The sequence below is a fragment of the Equus quagga genome, chromosome 3, assembly GCF_021613505.1.
Source record: "Equus quagga isolate Etosha38 chromosome 3, UCLA_HA_Equagga_1.0, whole genome shotgun sequence".
Taxonomy (NCBI): domain Eukaryota; kingdom Metazoa; phylum Chordata; class Mammalia; order Perissodactyla; family Equidae; genus Equus; species Equus quagga.
Window position 1 is genome coordinate 40028318 of NC_060269.1, and position 19982 is coordinate 40048299.

At 46.1% G+C, this 19982-nt stretch overlaps 1 protein-coding gene across 4 annotated transcripts in view; it reads left to right on the forward strand.

The window, feature by feature from the left end:
• The first annotated feature begins 10617 nt into the window (after positions 1–10617).
• Positions 10618–19982, forward strand: part of FHDC1 (FH2 domain containing 1) — a 38134-nt gene continuing 28769 nt past the window's right edge. Inside the window, exons 1-2 of one of the 4 annotated variants that reach the window (XM_046656655.1) lie at positions 10618–11031; positions 18013–18632. In XM_046656655.1, the coding sequence (XP_046512611.1) occupies positions 18144–18632 (489 nt within the window). In that variant the 5' untranslated portion in view covers positions 10618–11031; positions 18013–18143. Of the gene's footprint in view, positions 11032–11212; positions 11280–12672; positions 12817–18012; positions 18633–19982 lie in introns of those variants that run through there. The other 3 variants (XM_046656654.1, XM_046656656.1, XM_046656653.1) reach the window with 3 other exon arrangements.

The window sequence follows — 19982 nt, forward strand, 5'->3', positions numbered from 1 at the left end:
TTTAATACAAAATTCAAATGCAGAAAAGCATTTGGTGGTTGCACTGCTGTTTCATCTCAATGACTTACAAAGGAGGCAGTACACTTATAATTTATTTGAAATCAATGCCAGGTTGTTACCTAAGATACCAGGATGTTTACACAAGAATAGCCAGCTAAAGAAAATGTAGAGAAATTGGCAGAATTAGAAAAATCATTTTGCAGCCCCCACTGAAATATTGATTCACACAGGGATCACCAGTGGATACTAAAATCATTAGAGATTGAGGGAAAACAGATTATGTCCATAATACCAAAGCGCTACACCACATATTACTCAATGTGAAGGGGGAAAAAATACCATTAATGAGAGATTTGTGCTTATGATCTAACTCAAGTGATCAAAGTTAACATCGCTAGTCACCTGATAATCATGTGCCTCCAGATATAATGCAATATAAATTATGCAATATCACTTACGAGATATTTTTGCTGGAATTGTTTAACCTGAAACTAATCAAGACTTTTGCCTGAAATTCCAGTGTACAGAAAATACAGAGGGTTAAGGAATAAGTTAAATGACACCATGAGGAATCAACGATAAATTCAGAATCTGGGACATTCTACAAAATGATTGGCTTGGTTTCTTCAAAAAGTCAGTCACAAAGGAAAAAATTATTTTAGAAATATTGTTATAAAATACACTTTAGATCACAGTTCAAAAAATAGCTATGTAAAACATTTGGGGAACAACTGAATAGGCTGAATGTGTATTTGATGCCACTAGGGACTTTTATTAATTTTTTTAGGTATGACATTATATCGTGATAATGTAGGGGAATAGCCTTATAGGAGATGCATGCCTAGAGTATTCAAAGGTGGAATGGCATGATGTCTGCAATTTACTTTTATTATATTTTCTTGAGGTCATATTGGCTTATAACATTCTGTAAATTTCAGGTGTACATTATTATATTTCAGCTTCTGTATAGACTGCATCGTGCTCACCTCCGATAGTCTCGTTTCTATCTGTCACTATGTGTGTGTGCCCCTTTACCCCTTTCACCTTCACCCCACCCCTTGCAATTTGCTTTTAAATGGTTCAGCAAAAACAAATACATTCATACATACTCACATAGAGGGAAAGCTGGAGGAGAGAAAGAGAAAAGGAAGGAGAGAAGGATGTCTTAAAGTAAATATGGAAATATGTTAGCAATTGTTGAAATGGGTGGATATGTGGGGTTTCACTGTACTACTTTCAACTTTTCCTTTTTTGAAAATTTTCGTTTAAAAAACCTAGGGTATTTGGTCCAGAAATGCAGGGAGGATTCTTTCGCACTTTCCCCTCTTGCACCAGGGTGGCAATCAGGGTTTTTTTGGTACAGCCAATGACGCCGCTTGCTTCACTCCTGCACTTATCAGAATCCCCCTTCTAGCATGTGAAAGACATTGGTTTGTACTTGGAGACAGAGAAATTCAAGAAAGGGTAAAGTTGAACAGTTTTCTGTTTATCAGTAAAAATTACAGAAACTGGGCAATGGAAGAAGCAGAAATAGTTTAGGATACAAGACTAATTAGAAAAAAGAAGTCATGGGGCCCACCCGGTGGCACAGCAGTTAAGTTCGCATGTTCCAGTTCGGTGGCCCAGGGTTCACTGGTTTGGATCCAGGGTGTGGACATGGCACCGCTTGGCAAGCAATGCTGTGGTAGGCGTCCCACATAGAAAGCAGAGGAAGATAGGCACGGATGTGAGCTCAGGGCCAGTCTTCCTCAGCAAAAAGAGGAGGATTGGCAGCAGATATTAGCTCAGGACTAATCTTCAAAAAAAAAGAAAAAAGTGATGTAGGAAAACATACGTTTACTAAACTAGATTTTTCTCTCTCTTTTTTCTCCTCAACTTTCTAAATAGCTGTTGGAAACTATATGGAAAGTTAAGCCCAAAAATAAAACACTAACTTTATTTTAGCTTAATGCCAATGGTTTCTTCTGTCTCAATTTTTTCCCCTCTTATCATAAATATTCATGTACTACCATTCTGTACTATTACTCCAGATTTCTTAAACTTAGCTGCTTATAGCTTCATTTATTTTAGCAACTTAGACTGTTTAAAATAAATTATATCTGTACATTGATAATTTTTAATAACATTTTCAAGCTGAAAAGTATTTCATGAGCTGGCCAAATTTCCCCTAATTCACACTTCTTAAATTAATAAAATAGCTTAAATCTTTAAAGAACTCCCCAAATAAATAATGGATGTTTACATTGTTCTTAAATTCTCTGTTTCCTGTTCCCTCACCCCTACCTTAAGTCAGAACAAGGAAAATTCTGTGGATTAAAATCTTCTAACTAGTTTACACCAATAATAGAAGCAGCAAAAAGCCGAGACAATGTTTTGAGAAGTGAGTTTTTACCATGGCAATGGTTACTATATAATCACTGGTACTATCTAGTGGGTTGAAAAAAATCTATGTAAATTTAAACGGTCATGAGTATTTGCTGAATGACTGGTCAGCTTACCCATGTTGACTTTCATCACCTGATTCCAGTAACACCTTCAAGAGGTTCAGATGGCCCCTGAAATGGGTCTAACAGTTTCTTCTTAAACTAGTGTTGGCCACTGGAGAAGGCTAGACCTTAATTCATCATTTAGATTTCCTATGGTATTGTCTTTTAAACCATGTCTTTCTGTTCTTTAAACTTTATCTAAAAACACTCGCTATACTTCCTTGTGAAGTTCAGTTAGCATTTTCCTCCAATTAAGCCAGCCATAAAACAAGAGAAATTAGTTAGACATTGCAGATGAACGGCCTAAGTCTAATGGTTTTTTTTTTTTTTTTTTTAATATAGGAGACCTTGCCTAAAGTCACAAGGGAAGAAAAAGTAAGTATTAAAGCTTCACAGCAGGATCTGGTCCTAATTTGCCTCTTTGTCCTTTAGAAATTAAAAAAAAAAATTACAGGGGCCGGCCTGGTGGTGTAGTGGTTAAGTTTGCACACTCCACTTTGGAGGCCCAGGGTTCGCGGGTTTGGATCCCACATGTGGACCTGCACACTGCTCATCAAGCCATGCTGTGGCAGCATCCCACATACAAAATAGAGGAAGATGGGTACAGATCTTAGCTCAGCAACAATCTTCCTCACCAAAAAATATATATATATGACATAATGAGAGGCTGTAGTGCTCTCTTTGGGTTTTCAAGCTTTTGGAGTCACCATTTGTGCTCATGCCTAGAGCCATGAAAACAAGTCTTTTTCCCAAGACAATAGTTGCAGTCCAAGCTACTCCAGACTTCCTTGCCAGTGACCCCAACACTGACCTTGACTTATTCTAGGAAGAACTCTGCCTGTTTAGTTCTTTTGGCTCATTTTTATGTGAATTCCTATTCACTAGTGGTGAATTGAGATCACTCAATTAAGAAAAACTTCATTCATGATTAATTTCTAGGGTGCTGACTTTTCATATTATAATATCTTTTTTCCTTACAGTAGCCTCTTTGGAATCTTGTTCACCCAGCCTATGGAAGCAGATTACCCAAGCAGCGATGGAGCAGACAGCTGTCTTACCAAGGGCATGCTTAGCCCCTCCTCGTTTGAAATCAGGAATCCCTGTCTCTTTGGTGTTGTCCTAAAAGGAGGAGAGGATCACAGTTACATGCTTCCATTCTCAACCCACTATCAAATTTCAGAAGAGAGAACTCCATCCCAATCACTCTTCTTGCAAAACCGTGTCAAGGCTGGAGGTGTTTGCAGCCAGCACTGGGCTGCACTGCTTTGGGTCGAGCATCAGCATGTCTTCTGAAACGTTTCCCCTGACTGATCTATGCACGTCTACATTTCTTCAGTTCGCCATGAAATGTTATGCTATCTGGCTGTTTTCTCCATGTGCTCTTATATCCTGCTTCAAAGAGTTTGAGTCTCATCTGATGGATTCCCTTCTGGAATTCCATTCCGATCCTCTTGAGGGCAGAACTGTTTTGAACATTTTTGTAGCCATCTATGTGCCTTGCACACAAAAGGCGTTCAGTTTTGCCAATAATGACGATTATCATTGTCAGAGCCTCTAGCTTTGAAGGACTAGAGGTCCACTGGTGTCATTTGCTGGTGATGAGGACCAAGTTTAGTTGGCAGAGACACTGACTAACTCTATTGTCAGAGCACTGGAGTAGATACTACTGAGATGTGAAGATGAATAAGACAGCCATGCCCTCAAACTTTTTGGTTTAATGGGGAGAAAGTCTACACAAATCCTGGGAATGACTGGTGTGGAGAGGGGAGGGACCAGTGCGCGGAACATACTATTAGTGGTTGAGTGTGGAAGCAGCCAGCCTTCAGTTCCAAATTGGAATGTCTTGCACATCTGTGTGTGTTGGGTGCAGAAGGGTGCATTTTACCATTCTACCATGGCAGCTTGGTCACTAGAAATGGTCCTATCCATGTTGTCAAACTAAACCTCATATAAATCAAATCTTAAATATAGTACAATATTATTTCTTTGTAGGCTTCGAGTCTGAACACTTTTTTCCCCTACCAGTCAGACTAACAGAATGCTTGATCCTTTTTCACCTGGTAGCACTAGAGTATATTTGGACAAAGAGGCAGAATTTGCCTACAGCTTCTAGGTCATCAGGAGAGAACTGTTGGTCAGAAGATTTAGCAGTTTAATATGTGACCCTAGTTTCCATCTGGAGGTCAACCTGATTGTTCCCATTTTTAAGAAGAAAAAGAAATTAATAACTAGTTACCTAGCTGAATGTGTGGGTTATAACTAGGCACACAAGGACTGGGGTGCATGAGTGTTTCAAGGTCGCCTAAGGAAGCCTTAGAATCTGCAAAAATGGCTTTCTGTAATTTGAAAACAATTCTGATAAAGTCCTTTATTGTCGTTTCAATTATTGCAGCCTAATGAAGAAGAAATAAGCTTATTTTGACAGGGAAGACACACATGCAAAACATGTCTTTGCTGGTTGTCTCAAGAGCTTTGTCTAAAGTAGAATGACGTGTGACTTCTCTTAAAAATCAGGATGGGAATAAAAATTTGGAGGTGAGTCATAATCTCCATGGCTTTCCCTTCTTTCCTTACGTCCCTGTGCCTGCTCCAGCCTTCTGAATTAGCCCCTCTGATTTCTTTATGGTGCCTCTACCCAGCCTGTCACACAGGACAAAGGTCTTTGAACCATCACATGACTTCTGTAGACTCTGTACTGTGAGCATGGGGATCACATGGGGCCCCCTTTTTTATGAGCCCTTGTGCAGTGGAGCTGCTGGGGTAGAATTCCTTCCTCTGCTCTCCCCTTCAGTAGACGAGGTTTCACCTGATTATGGCCAGCGGGCAAGTAGACGCCCTGAAATTAGACTTCTTATTGAGATCAACTATGAACAGGGCATGCTTGTAAAGGAAAGAACACAAAGCTAGAAAATATGTTCAGATCTTTGATAATGGCGGGTACAGAGAGAGGAATGAAGATGTGTGAATGAAGATGTGTAAACATCTAGCATTTTCTCTGCTTTCCCTTATTTATACTCCTCTTAAAATTACAAATATGATGTGTCTTTGTGCCCCCAAACTTGAGGTAAATAAGAATCCACAGTGAGAGGGTATTCAATTTCCCTGGGAAGAAAAATTACCTCTTTTGTGTGTGTGTATGTGTGAAGCCATTTCCGGCATAAAAATAATTCCATTGTACAGTGTAAATTAAAGTCCGGTGTTTAATTGCGTGCTTGCCCTGCACCCCCTCTGACCCCCCCTGCCATGTAACACAGACACCCCAGTGACACAGCCCATCAATCACTCCCCAGGAAGCCTGACACAATTCAATTCAAAACTCAAAAATTCAGAAATTCATTTACCTGTGTCTTCAACAAAGAGGTGTGGTGGGGAGTGAGCCCAGGGTTTTACTTAGAAAACCAGCAACATCTCAAGAAAAATTAAAAGTAAAGTCGTTTACTCTTTTCTCTTGTCCTGAGAAATCACCACCAATCAAAAGATACTTTGTACGATAAATTTTATGACCTGATATACAATTTAACACACAAAAGTTGATCATACGCACAAAAATACTAGATAAAAGGAACTTAGAAAAGTGAGGGAAAACTTTTTCATCCACTTTAAACTACAAATGGCTGAATGCTTAGTACCACCCCTCTGAGTTCCATCAAATACAGGAGGCTCTTGTTCAGGGGCGGCCAGCAAGTTAGGAGAGAGGATGGAAAGAGAAGTCCTGGCTTAACCCCAATGCACCCCTTTTAGTTTTAGCCCGCTCAGGCCCACAAGAGGATGTTAAAGGTGAGCTAACTGTGATGCTTAAGAGTTTTGATAGGAAATTTCTTTATGGCCTAAGCCAGTCAAAACTTGAATGATGGTATTTCCACTAAAAGCCTAACTCTCTTTACTTTCTCCCCAAATGGTCCATTTTAATTATTTCTATAAATCTGCCTTGAGAAATATTAAGATACTAATTGTTACGGGCTGGTTTTGTTGTTTGCTATCATATCCAAAGTATTTACCTTCTTACTAAAAACAGAAGCTTAGCGCAAAGGGATCGTTCATAACTGGTCTGCTAAACGAAGTATACACCCAATTTCAAGGGGAGTAAAAAAGGCTTTACAAATTGCAAAGCCACCAACATGTCCTTTTGCCCACCTTTATATGCCCTACAAAGTCTTGCATGGGACGTGCACATAGCATTTCCCCAGGGAAACACACATACACGCGCGCGCACACACACACACACAAACACACCCCACATACCAATATTGTTGATTTATTGGGTTTCTGTTTGGGGACTGCCTATACTGTGTGTGTTATGGTTTCAAATTACTATTTGCTCTTCTCACTTCTTAGAAGGGTAAACAACTTGAAAACAGTTAAAACCGGTAGGAAAAGAAATTGGCATCTGACATACTCTTTAACTCAATTCCTCTTGCAGAGACTCACACACTTGTTTTTGACAATGGGTAGTGGAAAGAAGTGATTCGCTTTTTTGTTGTTTTAAAGCTATTTTTCTCCTTAAAATTTGAATAAGATGATAGCCAGATCCGACATGTACAATTAACACCAACCAATTTTCTAAGGACTGTACCAATTGTCAACTAAAAAAAAGGCCTAGCTGAAGGTTTTTGGGGTAAAAATTCTGATATATACAGTATGTCTCTTTCCCTAGTTTCATCTTCCATCTTGCCTCGAAAACACACACATACACACACACCCCTGAAAAGAGAAAATGGACAATTTGCTGTAAGGAAACATAGATAGGCAGGGACAAAGGTCATCGGATGTCTAATTACCTCATTCCTATATGTTGGGTAAGCGTGGTCCTTAATCAATCCTACCCTCAAAGAAACCGGGCACTGTTATTGACAAAGTACCTGTATTTACTTCTGGCGAGGGAAATGCTGCTGATGCTGCTATGGATATCAACATCACATGTGGAAGCATTTTCTATTTAAAACTTTCAGAAATCACTACTTAGCATCCAGAAAAAAAGTTTCTCCTTCTTAATGATCAGAGCCTAGTCATTACTTACTATATTTAAAGGCAACTATTTAAATTTCTTAGCCTGCAAAAATAAAACATCATTTTGTCAGTTCAAAGTTCTTTGGGAAATTAGAGCAATATAGTGTGTGCATTTTGCCAATAAGACATTTGATGCAAATTTGCATTCACAGTGATAGTAACAATTGTGCTGATTTTATTTTACGCTTTCCATCCTTTGAAGGAAACGAGGTCTAGGAACTTCTCTGAGAAATGGCTGTTGCTAGAAGGGTTAGTGAGTCTTTGTCTGCAAGTCTGTTTAACTAGAGTTGGTGGAGTTCGTTTCTTTTGCAGTTTCCAATTTTAAGAGTAAGGACACAGCCTATAATCTAAATACAGAAAAACTGATCTCATCAGATACGTTTTAAGAAGAATAAAGATTAAGTAAGTCTCAGTCTGTATCAGAGAGAGAGAAAGAGAGAGAGAGAGAAATTTAAAAATCAGTTTGATGCCTCACTCCCATGGCAGAGGGGACTCATTTCAGTGTGTCCACTGTGGTTCCCTGGAGCCCCAGGAAGTCAGCTCACGGGTTAGACTTACCCCCTAAGCAAATAAGGCTATTTTAGAACAGTAAGGTATTTTTTTTAGAAAGGATCCTGAAATTTGATTCATTTTGGTTTGAAATCTTTGTTTAATGGCTCCTAATGCCTGATTCAAATACAAAATGCTGCATGTAGGAGAAACTGAAAGCTTCTCAGGGCTGAGGAGATAACACCAGAAGAAGGAAACATGAATTGAGCAAAGGGCATGGAGCAATCTGGAAGGGACAGCCTGGGGAGAGGGAAGAGCAAGCTGCACTGAGAGCATTCTTCCATAGAGCTTGGAACTGGCACGTTGTAAGGCCCGTTGCCTGGGCCATGCTAAGCTACTGACACTCTCCCTGAGACGTTTGGCTTGCTTGAAAAAGTGCAAGCTGGCCACACTGTGCACTGCTCAAGAGCCCTGGGCAGTAGCCGCAAAGTCCAGGGGCTGGGCTGACTTTAGGCCCCCCTGGCTCGAGGTGTCTTTCCAGCCTTGCTTGCTGACAGAGTGGCTGGCACATCTCTGGAGATAGAGGCGGATGGCAAGTCCTAACCCTCAAGCATGCACCTCGGTGAGATGAGGGAGTGGCTAACAATAAGCATATTAATAGACAAAGAATATATTGTCCTCTAGATTTGCAGGCTTCAATCCAATCCCTCGAGACATTAACTCTATTTGAGAGCTGTGCTCTGCTCTATTCGGGGACTTTTTGGCCTCCTAATATGCACAGCATACAAAATAAGAGTCGAATAATCATCACGTTCAGGGGCCGCACCCAGCGCTGCTTGAGTGAAACAGGATGCTTGAGACTGTGGGAGATGAAGGTAGGATGCTGCTGGAGTGTCGGGCTGAAGAATGCCATCTTTCTCCTGTAGGCACATATGGGAACCTACAGAAGGTTTTGAACAGGTAGGTAATGTGATGAAATCAGACTTTTAAAAACACTGACCTGAGAGCAGAGTCAGGGAGAAGAGAAGAGAAGGAGAAAGAACACTGAGGCAGTGGACGCAGGACTCCAATTTAACTTCTCTAAGCTAGAAAAATACAGAATGTAGGGTTTCTAGGATTGTTGTGAGAATCAAGTGTGATGCCTGACACATGGCCGGCAGCAGATAGATATCAGTTCCCCCTTCTGTAATGGGGGCTAGTGCGGTGGCAGTGGCTATAAAGTCCAGATGTAAGAGCAGCAAATTTGGCAAACACTTGGATATAAGGAATTTTGAAGAGAAAAAGAGCCAGAGGAAAGCTGGGATTTCAAATTTTGAAAATCAAGTCTTAAGTAAGGGGTGTGGACAGGAAGAGGACTAGTTTTGAGAGAAAGATGAGTTGACTTTGGACACTAAATTTGGACTTGAGATATCCAGGGACAAAAAGGATTCACGGCTCCCCATCATAGAGTGAAATCAGAAGCGGATTTACCTCGGAACTCAAGTTTTCATGCCCCTCGCTTTCCCCGGACACTTCCAAGGACACATGTCTAGTGTTGTGTTTGGAAGTTTTTATTGTTCTTCTTTAAAAAGCTCCCTCAAGAGTTATACAAGCTTCAGGCCCCACAAAATCAGGACCTGTCCAGGTTCAAGTCAGAAGACAGCACCCATGGGATGGTGGGAGATAAAGCGTTGGAAGAATCCAGTTACTGTCCTCAAAGGACAAGAAGGGTCAGCAGAGGAGGCCAGAGAGGCAGACAGAAGGCCTGTAGGCCAGGAGGCTGCAGGGAGATCAAAGCGATGCTGGGCAGAGGATGGGTCACTGGACTTGACCCCTCAGAAAAGTGCCTGAGTTTAGAGTACACTCTCAGTGGAGTGCGAGGGAAGCCCAGGCTGGGGGGAGGGGGCTCGAAGAGCAGGAAGTGTGCAACGGGGGCGGTGGACCTCTCATCTTCGGAGGCTGACAGAAAAGAAAAGGAGAGGATGCCATTCCACTTCTCATTTTGATTTTCTGTAATTTCATTTTATCTGTTGAATCTATTTCTCTTCATGGTGAGTGTAAGCCTGCTCAACAGCTAAGAAATGAGCTATTGGCTGGAGTGGATTTTGTTTGTTTTTTTGTTTGTTTTGGTTTTCACCCTAACAGCTTCTCTCTTTTTCTTTCTTTCTTTTTTTTTTTAATCCTTATGGACGTTGGGAATTCTGTTCTGGGAGCTCAGGCGCTGAGGACCAGGGTGGAGGGGTGGAAGACATCAGGCACCAGAGGCTGGAAAAGCTCTGGTCTGTTACCTGGGATCACGGTGTCAAAGGTAGCGATGACTTCACCCCCGCAGAGGGCTCCTCCCCAATCCTGCAACTGATTTCCGATCAGCCGGTGTGCCCGGGAGAGGTTTTCTTCTACTGCTCGTTTCTCCCTGCGCGGCGTCACAAATCACTTTGAAAAAAGATGCGATTACATGTTCCCCGGTTTCCTCCTGTGAGAAGCCTTTCCCAGACAGCGTCTGTTCATGCGATCAGGCTTGGAGTGGAGCTTTTCTTTTCTTTTTTTGTGCTTAAATATAACCGAAAGCTCCCTGTTACCAGCATCATTGAGACGATTTAAAAAAAAAAAAAAAAAGTAACAAACTTACAGGTCTGCAGGCCCCGGGGAGGAGCTGACCTTTGGGAAGCTCTGCCCAGCTAGGATTCTGCTACACGGGCTAGGACGGCTCACTCAAGCGCTGCCTAGCGCTCCGGGGAGAAACAAGTGCGCGGCAGAGGTGGCCTGGCGCGCGTTTGTGTGTGCGTGCATGAGTGTGCGTGTGCGCACGTGTGTGTGTGCGCGTGTGCGCAGGGGAGGCTGCCGCAGAGGCTCCTTTGTGGAAGGCACTTGCCGGTTCAGAAGCCAGCTTGGCGCCTCCCCTTGCTGGTTCCACGAGGACACCTGGCTCTTCGCAGTCGGCACCTCTCCGTCCCCCGCCACCCCTACTTCCCTCGGTGGCCGGCCAGCCGGCCCCGCGCCAGCCTTCGCGCGCGGGGAGCAGCGTGCCCAGTGGCGGCTTCCAGGTCCCCGGGGCCCCGCGCAGGTGAAGGTGAGCGCCTCAGCGCCGACGTAGGAGCTCGGAGGGTGGAAGGGGCCAAGTAGGAAAGGGCGTGCTGTCCTTTGCGGCTGGCGCTGGGAGCAGCCTCGTCTGCAGCATTGTTACCTGAGGCCGCGGCTGCGCCCCGCCCCGCGCCGCCCTGCCCCCTCGCGGTCCGGGCAGCCGGGCTGCAGTGACCGGGGAAAAGGCGGCAGCGCCGGGAGACAGCGGGCGGCGCGCAGCGAGGAGCGCCGGCTGCGGTGAGTGTGAGCTGCGCGGCCGAGGCAGGGGCGCCCACGGCCCGGGGGCACCGGGAACCGGAGACTCCCCGGCTCCAGAGGGGCGGGGCGGAGATCAGCCTGGACCCGGGGCTGCGGCGCCGGGTATCGGCTGCCTTCGAGCCTTACTGGGAAGGCTGGGGAGGTTTGAGCTCCCTCCACACCGACCCAGGGGACTTTGGTGGCTTCGTTCCCCAGGACGCAGAGGACAGCGATCGATCCCTTGAGGCGAACACGCGCGGATCTGGACCCGCGTGCGGAGAGCAAGCTAGGTCGGGGCTCGCGGGCCGCCTCCGGGTTGGACGTGGGTCAACTGACTTAGCTTTAGCTGCTAGGGCTTTTGGATAGACTGCGCCCCTACTGGATCCCCGCCTGTCCAAGAGCGCGCGACTGGGGGCGCCGCGCCAGAACCCTGGCCAGCGGAGAGCCACGACTTGACCCTCCTGACAGTGGGTGCGGGCTGGGCGAGGGCTGCGTCTGGGTGATGCAGACCGAGGACAGGACAGCTCTCTGTTGGGTACACTCGTCTGGTAGTGAGAGTTCAAGTTAGAAGTTGCGCCCTGCGCTCATGGAAGTTCGCAGGGGAAGCGGTGGGCTGGCAGGTGACCTCCAGCCGGCTGCACTGCCCCCAGCTCGGGGCCAGCGGGCTCTCGGTTTAATCCTCCGACCAAACGCCAGGAGTCTCCCCTCTCTGATTTTCTCGCCGGCTCTTCCAGGCTCCCTTTGGCTGAGCCGCAGTGCGGCCGTGTGGCTTTCTCCCTCGCGCCCGGGACCGTGACCGGGACCTGGGGAGGTTCACCGCGGAGGTTCGAGGAGAGAGTGGAGCCCGTGTCGGCGAACCAGGAGGACCCCCCGCCTTTCGCTCCAAGCACAGAGACACCTTCCCTACTCAACCCGTGTTTCTCCCCGCCACCCGCCAGCTTCTGGGAGCTTCGTGTAGCAGCCCTCGCGGAGGGGGCGGGCACCCAGGATCCGCGTCCGGGGGTCGGGGGGGGCGGGTATAAAGCTAGAGCCCTCGGGGCAAGGGGGCGGGGCCGAGTGACACCATGGCCCGCCCCGACCCGCCGGCCGGACGGGCCTCGGGAGGGGCGAACCGGTGCGCCTGCTGCTCCAGTTGCTTCTGCTCCAGGACGTGCGGGCGCCTGGCGCGTCCAGCCCTGCCCGGCGTCGGCGCTGTCGGCCCCGCTGTCCCCGCACGGCAGGCAGCGGCCTCGCCCCGGCACGCGACCCTGCCCCGCCGCGCGGCCGCCGCAGAGCCTGCGCGGAGCGTGTGGGCGTCCCTCCCCGCCGCGCGCCCGCGCCCCTCCCGCCGCGGCCCAGATAAAGACGCCGCCCGGGGCTCGCGCCCGCCTTCGGGGACCTCCCACTTGGGGACCTCCCACTTGCGTCCCTCTTGCTGCCGCCACACTCTGAACGGGGCTCCCCGGCGGATCAGACGGACGCGGCTGTGTGGCCGTCGCTGGCCAGGGGCTCGCGGCGCGCTCCGAGTCTTTTGTGCCGCGGAGCCGGTGGCGCTTCGGTGAGTGGCTGGGGCGGGACGCGGGCGCGGGGTTGGGGGCGGAAGGACGCGGTGGACTGCTCGTCGGTGCAAAGACCTAGGAAACTACTGTGTGTCCAGTAGTTTTTGAAAGAAATTGTGCCCCCGGTGTCCCCGGATCTAGTAGTCAGTTTGCAAACATCTGTTTGCGCTGAAACTGCCCCCAGTGTTCGGCCGTCTGTGACCCCCTCTACCGACCCACAGTTGTCTTCCTGGAAGGAGTTGCGGGCTCTTCCCTCCCTCTCTCCAGAGCATCCTTTGGCGCTTGTTTGCTTTTTTCCTTGGTTTGGAGACATTGAGAGAAACTGACAATGCGCATTCAGAAACGTTCCGTCCCCGCTCTCAGGGTATCGCGCTCGGGGCCATCTGTGAAATGTTAGTGTTGTGCTGCCATTGAACGCGCCGACTGGAGACGGGGTTGGGTTTTTTCTCGGCTGGCCAGACAGAGTGCCACGGCGAGGAGTGGGATGTTGCCAGCTGTGCTGCGACTGTGTGATTGACATTCCATGTTTAATGATCAAGAGAGGTTTTGAAAGATGCGTGGTGGAGGAGGAGCCTTTTCCCAGTAAGTTAGTGAAGTGAGAGCAAAGATTCCGTATTTGAGAATTGCCTGTATTTCCCCCGCCCTTTCTTCTCCCCCAGATAAAGTAGTGCTGTGTGTTCCTCTGTCTGTTCTCTCCAAACCCGGCTTGCTCTGCCCCCGTTTGTCGTCAGAAGGGTGTGGGCCAGCCCTGCCGGCTCCCACCTCGTCTGTGACACATGTCAGGAGTCAAGAGAAATGGTTTTCTGGCAGGTTTTCCTTGGCGTGTACTTTTGATTATTGTTGACCTAAGGAGTGAGTGACTAGCTGAGCAACAAGGCCCCGCTAACCCTCCTTCAGGAAAGCTCTGAGCTCTGCACTGACGTTCAGGAACATATTTTCTTCCTAAATACTCTGTGAAATGAAGCATACATGCTTTCTCTTTTCTTCCCTCCCACCCACTCCCTTCAAGAGAATAGAGCTTCAGGGATGTTTCTTTTCTTTTCTTTTGTTTTAGCTTCCAGATTTTTTTTTTCTTTTTCTCCTCAAAGCCCCCCAGTACATAGTTGTATATCCTAACTGTGAGTGCCTCTGGTTGTGCTATGTGGGACACCCCCTCAGCATGGCCTGATGAGCGGTGCCATGACCCCGTCCAGGATCCGAACCCGCCAAGCCCTGGACCGCCAAAGCGGAGCGCGGGAACTTAACCACTCCGCCACGGGTAGGTGGCTACTCCAGCGATGTTTCTGACCCCAAAAGCAAAGTAATGCCGGCTGTTTAGTCAAGAAGAGTTTAGGAGGGGCCAGAGGGCTTCTTTGAAGACCCTTATGAACTTTCTAATTCTAAGACTTTTTACCTATGATCAGCTAAAGGCTAAGTACGTGTTCGCAGCGTCCCCTATTAAAAATTCACATAGTTAAAAGATGCTCAGCTGAGTCGCGGTCTCCCCCGGGGCTCCATTGCTCAGACACACCCCCGATGGGTCCTGATGAGCTCTCAGGGGACTTGAAGAGCAGTTCTCATCCTCAGAGCCTTACCGTGGCTGCTCTGCCTTTTACTCAGGGCTGGGCATTTGTCAGCCTTAGCAGCAACGCTCCCTGCTGCTGAGATCCCCAACCTGTAGGTGAGATGTTAAATACAAGTCTGTCTCTGTCTGCCCTGGGGAGATTGATGGGACTCTTGACATTTTTCAGACAGAGCCAAGGCTAATTCCATTGTCCTCGCTGGTAGTTGCCAGCTGTGTGAAACAGCCAGTGTCTTTAGGGCTGCTGCGTTACCTGTGTTCTCCTAGCGTACTTGGACAGTATGCATCTGCATCTTTGCTGTGGACAGGACCATAATAAATCAAATGTTTTTTGCGTGTCCTCTGTTTTAAATATCTCGTGAGACTGTGGAAAGGGTTGGAATGTGTGTGTCTGCCCCCTCTTTTTTCCTGCCGCTGGAAATCTTCGCCAAGGGGGCAGCCTTCTCAAAGCCCTGTTGAAGCCGGTAGTAAAAGCATTTGCTAATCATTGCTGGAGAACTTATTCATTAGAAGCTGTTGGGGGCCTAGGATCCTTGTATGTTACCCTGGGGAAAAAAATCAGCCAAACAACATACCAGGAACTTTGTTGTAAATTTTCTTTCATTCCTTTAACTTTTTAAAATAACATTCTTTTAAGATAGGGCAGTGGTTAGAATGAAGCCAATGCATAGCTAACACATGTCATGTTTTACTTTGACAAGCTTTTATCTGGTGCTCCCTCTGTGCAACACACAAGACTCAAAAAGGCTTGCTTCCTTCAGAGCTTTAGTGTTAGAAGATAGTACTGTTGCACAACCTCCGCCTGTGTAGTCTTTGTCTTTCTTCATTAGTATCTCTACATTTGCTGTGTGAGGTTTAAGGCCACATCTGTGCATAGACTTATGTAGCACTGAATGAGTTATTGCTTTCTAGGATGGAGACTTAGCTTATCACCATTCTTAGCAGGGATAATCTATGACCCAGTCAGCGTATCTGGGATTGGAGGTGAATTGGAGGATTAGCAAGTCTTCTATACATGAGGTATTTTATGTACAGAAGTATTTTAAAATATGTCGGGATAAACTGCCAAGATTACCTGTACTGTCTTGAAAAAAGAAGAGTTCAAATATAACTATAAACTGTAATTGACAATGACTCATTGGCTTTAGGGGTGCCAGTGGTGAAAACAGCCTAGTTGTGTCCTAATGAGAATTATGAAAACTCCCTTTAAAAGCCAGTCGCATCTCAAGTGAGCTGTAAGTTGGCTTGGATAAATATTTTCAGTTTTACTTTCTAAAATTTACCCCCTGGTGATGGCTGCACAACACGGTGAATGTACTTAATGCCACTGATGTACACTTAAAAATGGTAAAACATGGATTATCCAATTAATAATTGGAAATGCTATTTTCTACCCATATGTAATTTTCTGAGCTTAAATTTTCAAATGTGTCATAAAAACATTTGTTCTTGTAATGTGGAGATAATTTAATATACCATCACCGAGTATTGAAAAAGGACAAATCTCACAAACCTAATAACTTAGAAAGCAGAGAGTGGAAATATTAAAAGATGTTTCAGGTAGCCATGAGGTAACTTATCCATAAACCCAATACATATTTTAATGCAAATATAATCCCTGTGAAAATAAAGAGAAATCGTATGTATGTATGACACCAGTTGTTCTTGTTAATAATAGCTGACTATGGACCAGGCATCTTGGTAAGGGCTGTGCATTTGTTAGCTCATTTTTTCTTATACAAACCAATGAAATGGCATATCCTTATATCATAGTTGAGGATGCTGAAATGTAGGTTGGATAAGACACGTCACCTCAGGTTGTACATCTAGGAAGTAGCAGAACTGGGATCTGAGGGAAAACAGTCTATTTTTGGTGAGGAGGATTATCCCTGAGCTAACGTCTGTGCCAATCTTTCTCTGTTTTGTACGTGGGATGCTGCCACGGCATGACTTGATGGGCGGTGTGTAGGTCTGTGCCCGGGATCTGAACCAGTGAACCCTGGCCACCGAAGCGGAAATACGGCCCCTAGAGCCTCCACTTTTGTTTCCAAGGCAATCCTGGCTTTTGTATATGGTTCTGTGTAAACATTTTGTAATATTTGAATTAGTGAGATCAGACAGTTTACTCCTGTGTCATCCAGTATTGTTTGACCAATGTATTTGTAAGTGTGAACTTTGACAGTGATGCTGTAAAAGATGATTATACTCAGAAGTCCGATCTGAAAAGCTCTTTATGACCTGGAGGCAACAGTCCCCTTTTCACATGCCCACATGGTTGGAGGGCTCACTCCGTACCCCCATGGGGTCCCTTCTTCCACATCCCCACTTGCCTGTTCTCATAGCTGAATAAATGTAATTGTTTGACCCCTGTTTTCACATCAGGCCCGTAACAACCCAAAACCAAAAACAGACATTTAAAGGCTGATAAAAGTACAGGCTATCAAAATAAGTCAGTGGCTGTGCAGATAAGGGATAGATATGTGGCAGGTTTGATATGGGCAGCATGTCCTTATGTGTGTGTCTTCTTTGCTAATTGTGTCATGGGAGAAGCCAAAGAGGCAGCTGAGAAGTTCTGATGGTTTCTTAAGAGTGGCTTAACTAGAATCAAAAATGATAGCATTGGGGGCCGGCCCCGTGGTGCAGCGGTGAAGTTCTCATGTTCCCCATCTCAGCAGCCCAGGGTTCCCTGGTTTGGATCCCGGGTGCGGACATGGCACCGCTTGGCAAAAGCCATGCTGTGGTAGGCATCCCACGTATAAAGTAGAGGAAGATGAGCATGGATGTTAGCTCAGGGCCAGTCTTCCTCAGCAAAAGGAGGAGGAATGGTAGCAGATGTGAGCTCAGGGCTAATCTTCGTCAAAAAAAAAAAGAGAGAGAGAGAAAAAAAAATGACAGCATCAGAAGCAATGGTGGAGGTCATGTAATGTAACCCAACCTCCTAATTTTACAAATGAGAAAACTGAAGTCTAGTGAGGCGAAGTGACCTGTCTAAAACTGTAAGCAGGAAAGCCTGATTTAGAGCTGGAACCTTTAATCTTTGTGTCTAGTGCTCTTTTCTCTGTTTGCAGGGAAGCTGTATCACCAAGTGGAGCAGGAATATGGTGGCCCTGACTCCAAGGGAATGAGTTTGGCTGTTATTTTATCATCTCCAAATGCCCTGCCTATTACGTGCACGGTGGAAGGTGCCCTTTGACCCACTGATTGGTAGGGGACGTGTCCATACTCGAGAAAGGCAGGGTCACTAACACCTAACGCGTCAGCCATTTGGGTAATTTCCCTAGGGGTTGGGTATCCATTGCCCAAAGAAAATGAGCCAGTTAGGGCACAGTGGTTCATTCATAAAGTGAGCAATACTGGCTGAACCTATAGGAGGCTCTCAACAAATATGTGTTCTATTGATTAATGGAAGGTTCCAAGTTGGATTTACTGCTGATGCTTTGGGAGCATTTCCAGGTAGTAAAAGTTGGTTCACATTTGGGAAAGTATTAGTTCCTTTTAATGCCCTTGTGGATGTGTTGCCCCTCATTGATGTTAATGTCCAACTACTCTGGAGCACTGGCGCTAGCCTCTGAAGGGAATAGGTAGTATTAAAATGTTTTCCTGTGCTGATTTTAAAGTTGGTTTTTCTTTGTAGGTTTGCAAGATGACACACAACAGAAGTGCCTTTTTCTCTGGCGGCAGACTGGCAAGCGTATGATGCAAATTTGATGTTTGCGTCTGCTTTCTCAAGGTCGAGAAGTTATCTCCTTAGAAGGCAGCAGTACTATGCATGTTATGAATTGTGTCTCCTTGGTCAATGATAAAGAAAATGGGAATATCGCCATGGCAGCTGGATTCATGATCGGGCAAACACCACCACCCCCTCCTCCTCCGCCACCCCCTCCACCTCCGCCATGTCCCTATTCAGGGGAAGGGTTTCCTCCTTCTCCTCCTCCTCCCCCCCCACCTCCACTACCTGGGGGGCCTCTGGTTCCACCGCCCCCTCCAGGCCTACCCCCAACTTCTCACGTGAATGGCTACAGCCACCTTGGTAAGAAAAAGCGGATGAGAAGCTTTTTTTGGAAAACCATTCCAGAGGAGCAAGTTCGCGGCAAAACCAACATCTGGACTTTGGCAGCCAGGCAGAAGCATCACTACCAAATTGATACGAAGACCATCGAAGAGCTCTTTGGGCAGCAAGAAGATACCACCAAGTCTTCCCCTTCTAGGAGAGGAGGAAGTGTAAATTCGTCCTCCAGGGATGCTAGAGAAGAGGTAAGAATGGAATGTGGAGGGATAAGCCTCCATACAGTGTGTTGTTTTATGTTTTGGGGGGGGGGGGGTGGTATGTGCGCATATGTTTCAGAACTTGCTAGAATCACTAAGAAATAAGATGATGCAAGCGAACGTGCTCTGGAAATGATAGAAAGGGCCTTCTATGATGAGCTGGAGCCGAGTAGCTAAAAAGTATAAGAAGCATGTGTGCTGTATCCTCCCAGACATCCCAGTGGATTATGACCTCATGCAGAGAACATGCTATTGGGGGCCACTGCTCTCTGGCCTCCCGGCACTGCCCTGTCTCTAGCACATCTGCTGCCGTTCCCCTAGTGGGGCAGTTCTGCTCAAGTCCAGCATTATTAGTCTCTATTGAAACAGAAAGCCAAGTTCCTGAACCCAGTTATCTGAGACTAACTGGACCTTTCTGGGACAAAATGCCTTTGGTTAAATAACGTCATTAACTAATATACATCCTTAGGACTTTTATCCATGGTTTTCCCTCCGCATTTTCTTCCACAATTGTTTTGAGATGGCCTTCATTCCTCAGATCTCTGAATTGAATTGTGGCCATTGTGGAACAGAGATTTCCAGAGAGCCAAAGCATAAAGCTATTTTCAGATAGACTTTCTAGGAAGCGTATTTCCAGTTAACACTAAATGTGTTATTTGGGAAAAAATACAGCTGGCAAATTATAAGAAGTTAACTGAAAGCATGGCCTCAGGGCTGCAGATCACCATATGTTATAGAAACGGAGTCAAAAATTGCATTTGTAAGTACTCTTTGTCTGGAAACATGAAAGTAAATTAAGAAACTTCTGCTTGTTAGAAGAAATAATTAGGAAACTAGGAATTAAAAGGAAAGAATGCTTGGGGCCAGCCCCATGGCCAAGTGGTTAAGTTCGTGCACTCGGCTTTGGAGGCCCAGGGTTCACCAGTTTGGATCTTGGGCACAGACCTAGCACTGCTCATCAAACCATGCTGAGGTGGTGTCCCACATAGCAGAACTAGAGGGACCTGCAACTAGAATATACAACTATGTACTGGGGCACCTCGGGGAGAAGAAGAATAAAAAAAAAGAAAAGGAAAGAATGCTGCCCGCTAATAAAAACTAACCAAATAAAGACAACAAGGGGCCCACCTGGTGGCCTAGTGGTTAGGTTCTCGTGCTCCTCTTTGGTGGCCCTGGGTTCGTGGGTTCGGTTCCTGGGTGCTGACCTGTGTGCCACTCATCAAGCCATGCTGTGGTGGTGTCTCACATGTAAAATAGAGGAAGATTGGCACAGATGTTAGCTCAGCGACAATCTTCCTCAAGTAAAAAGAGGAAGATTGGCAACAGATGTTAGCTCAG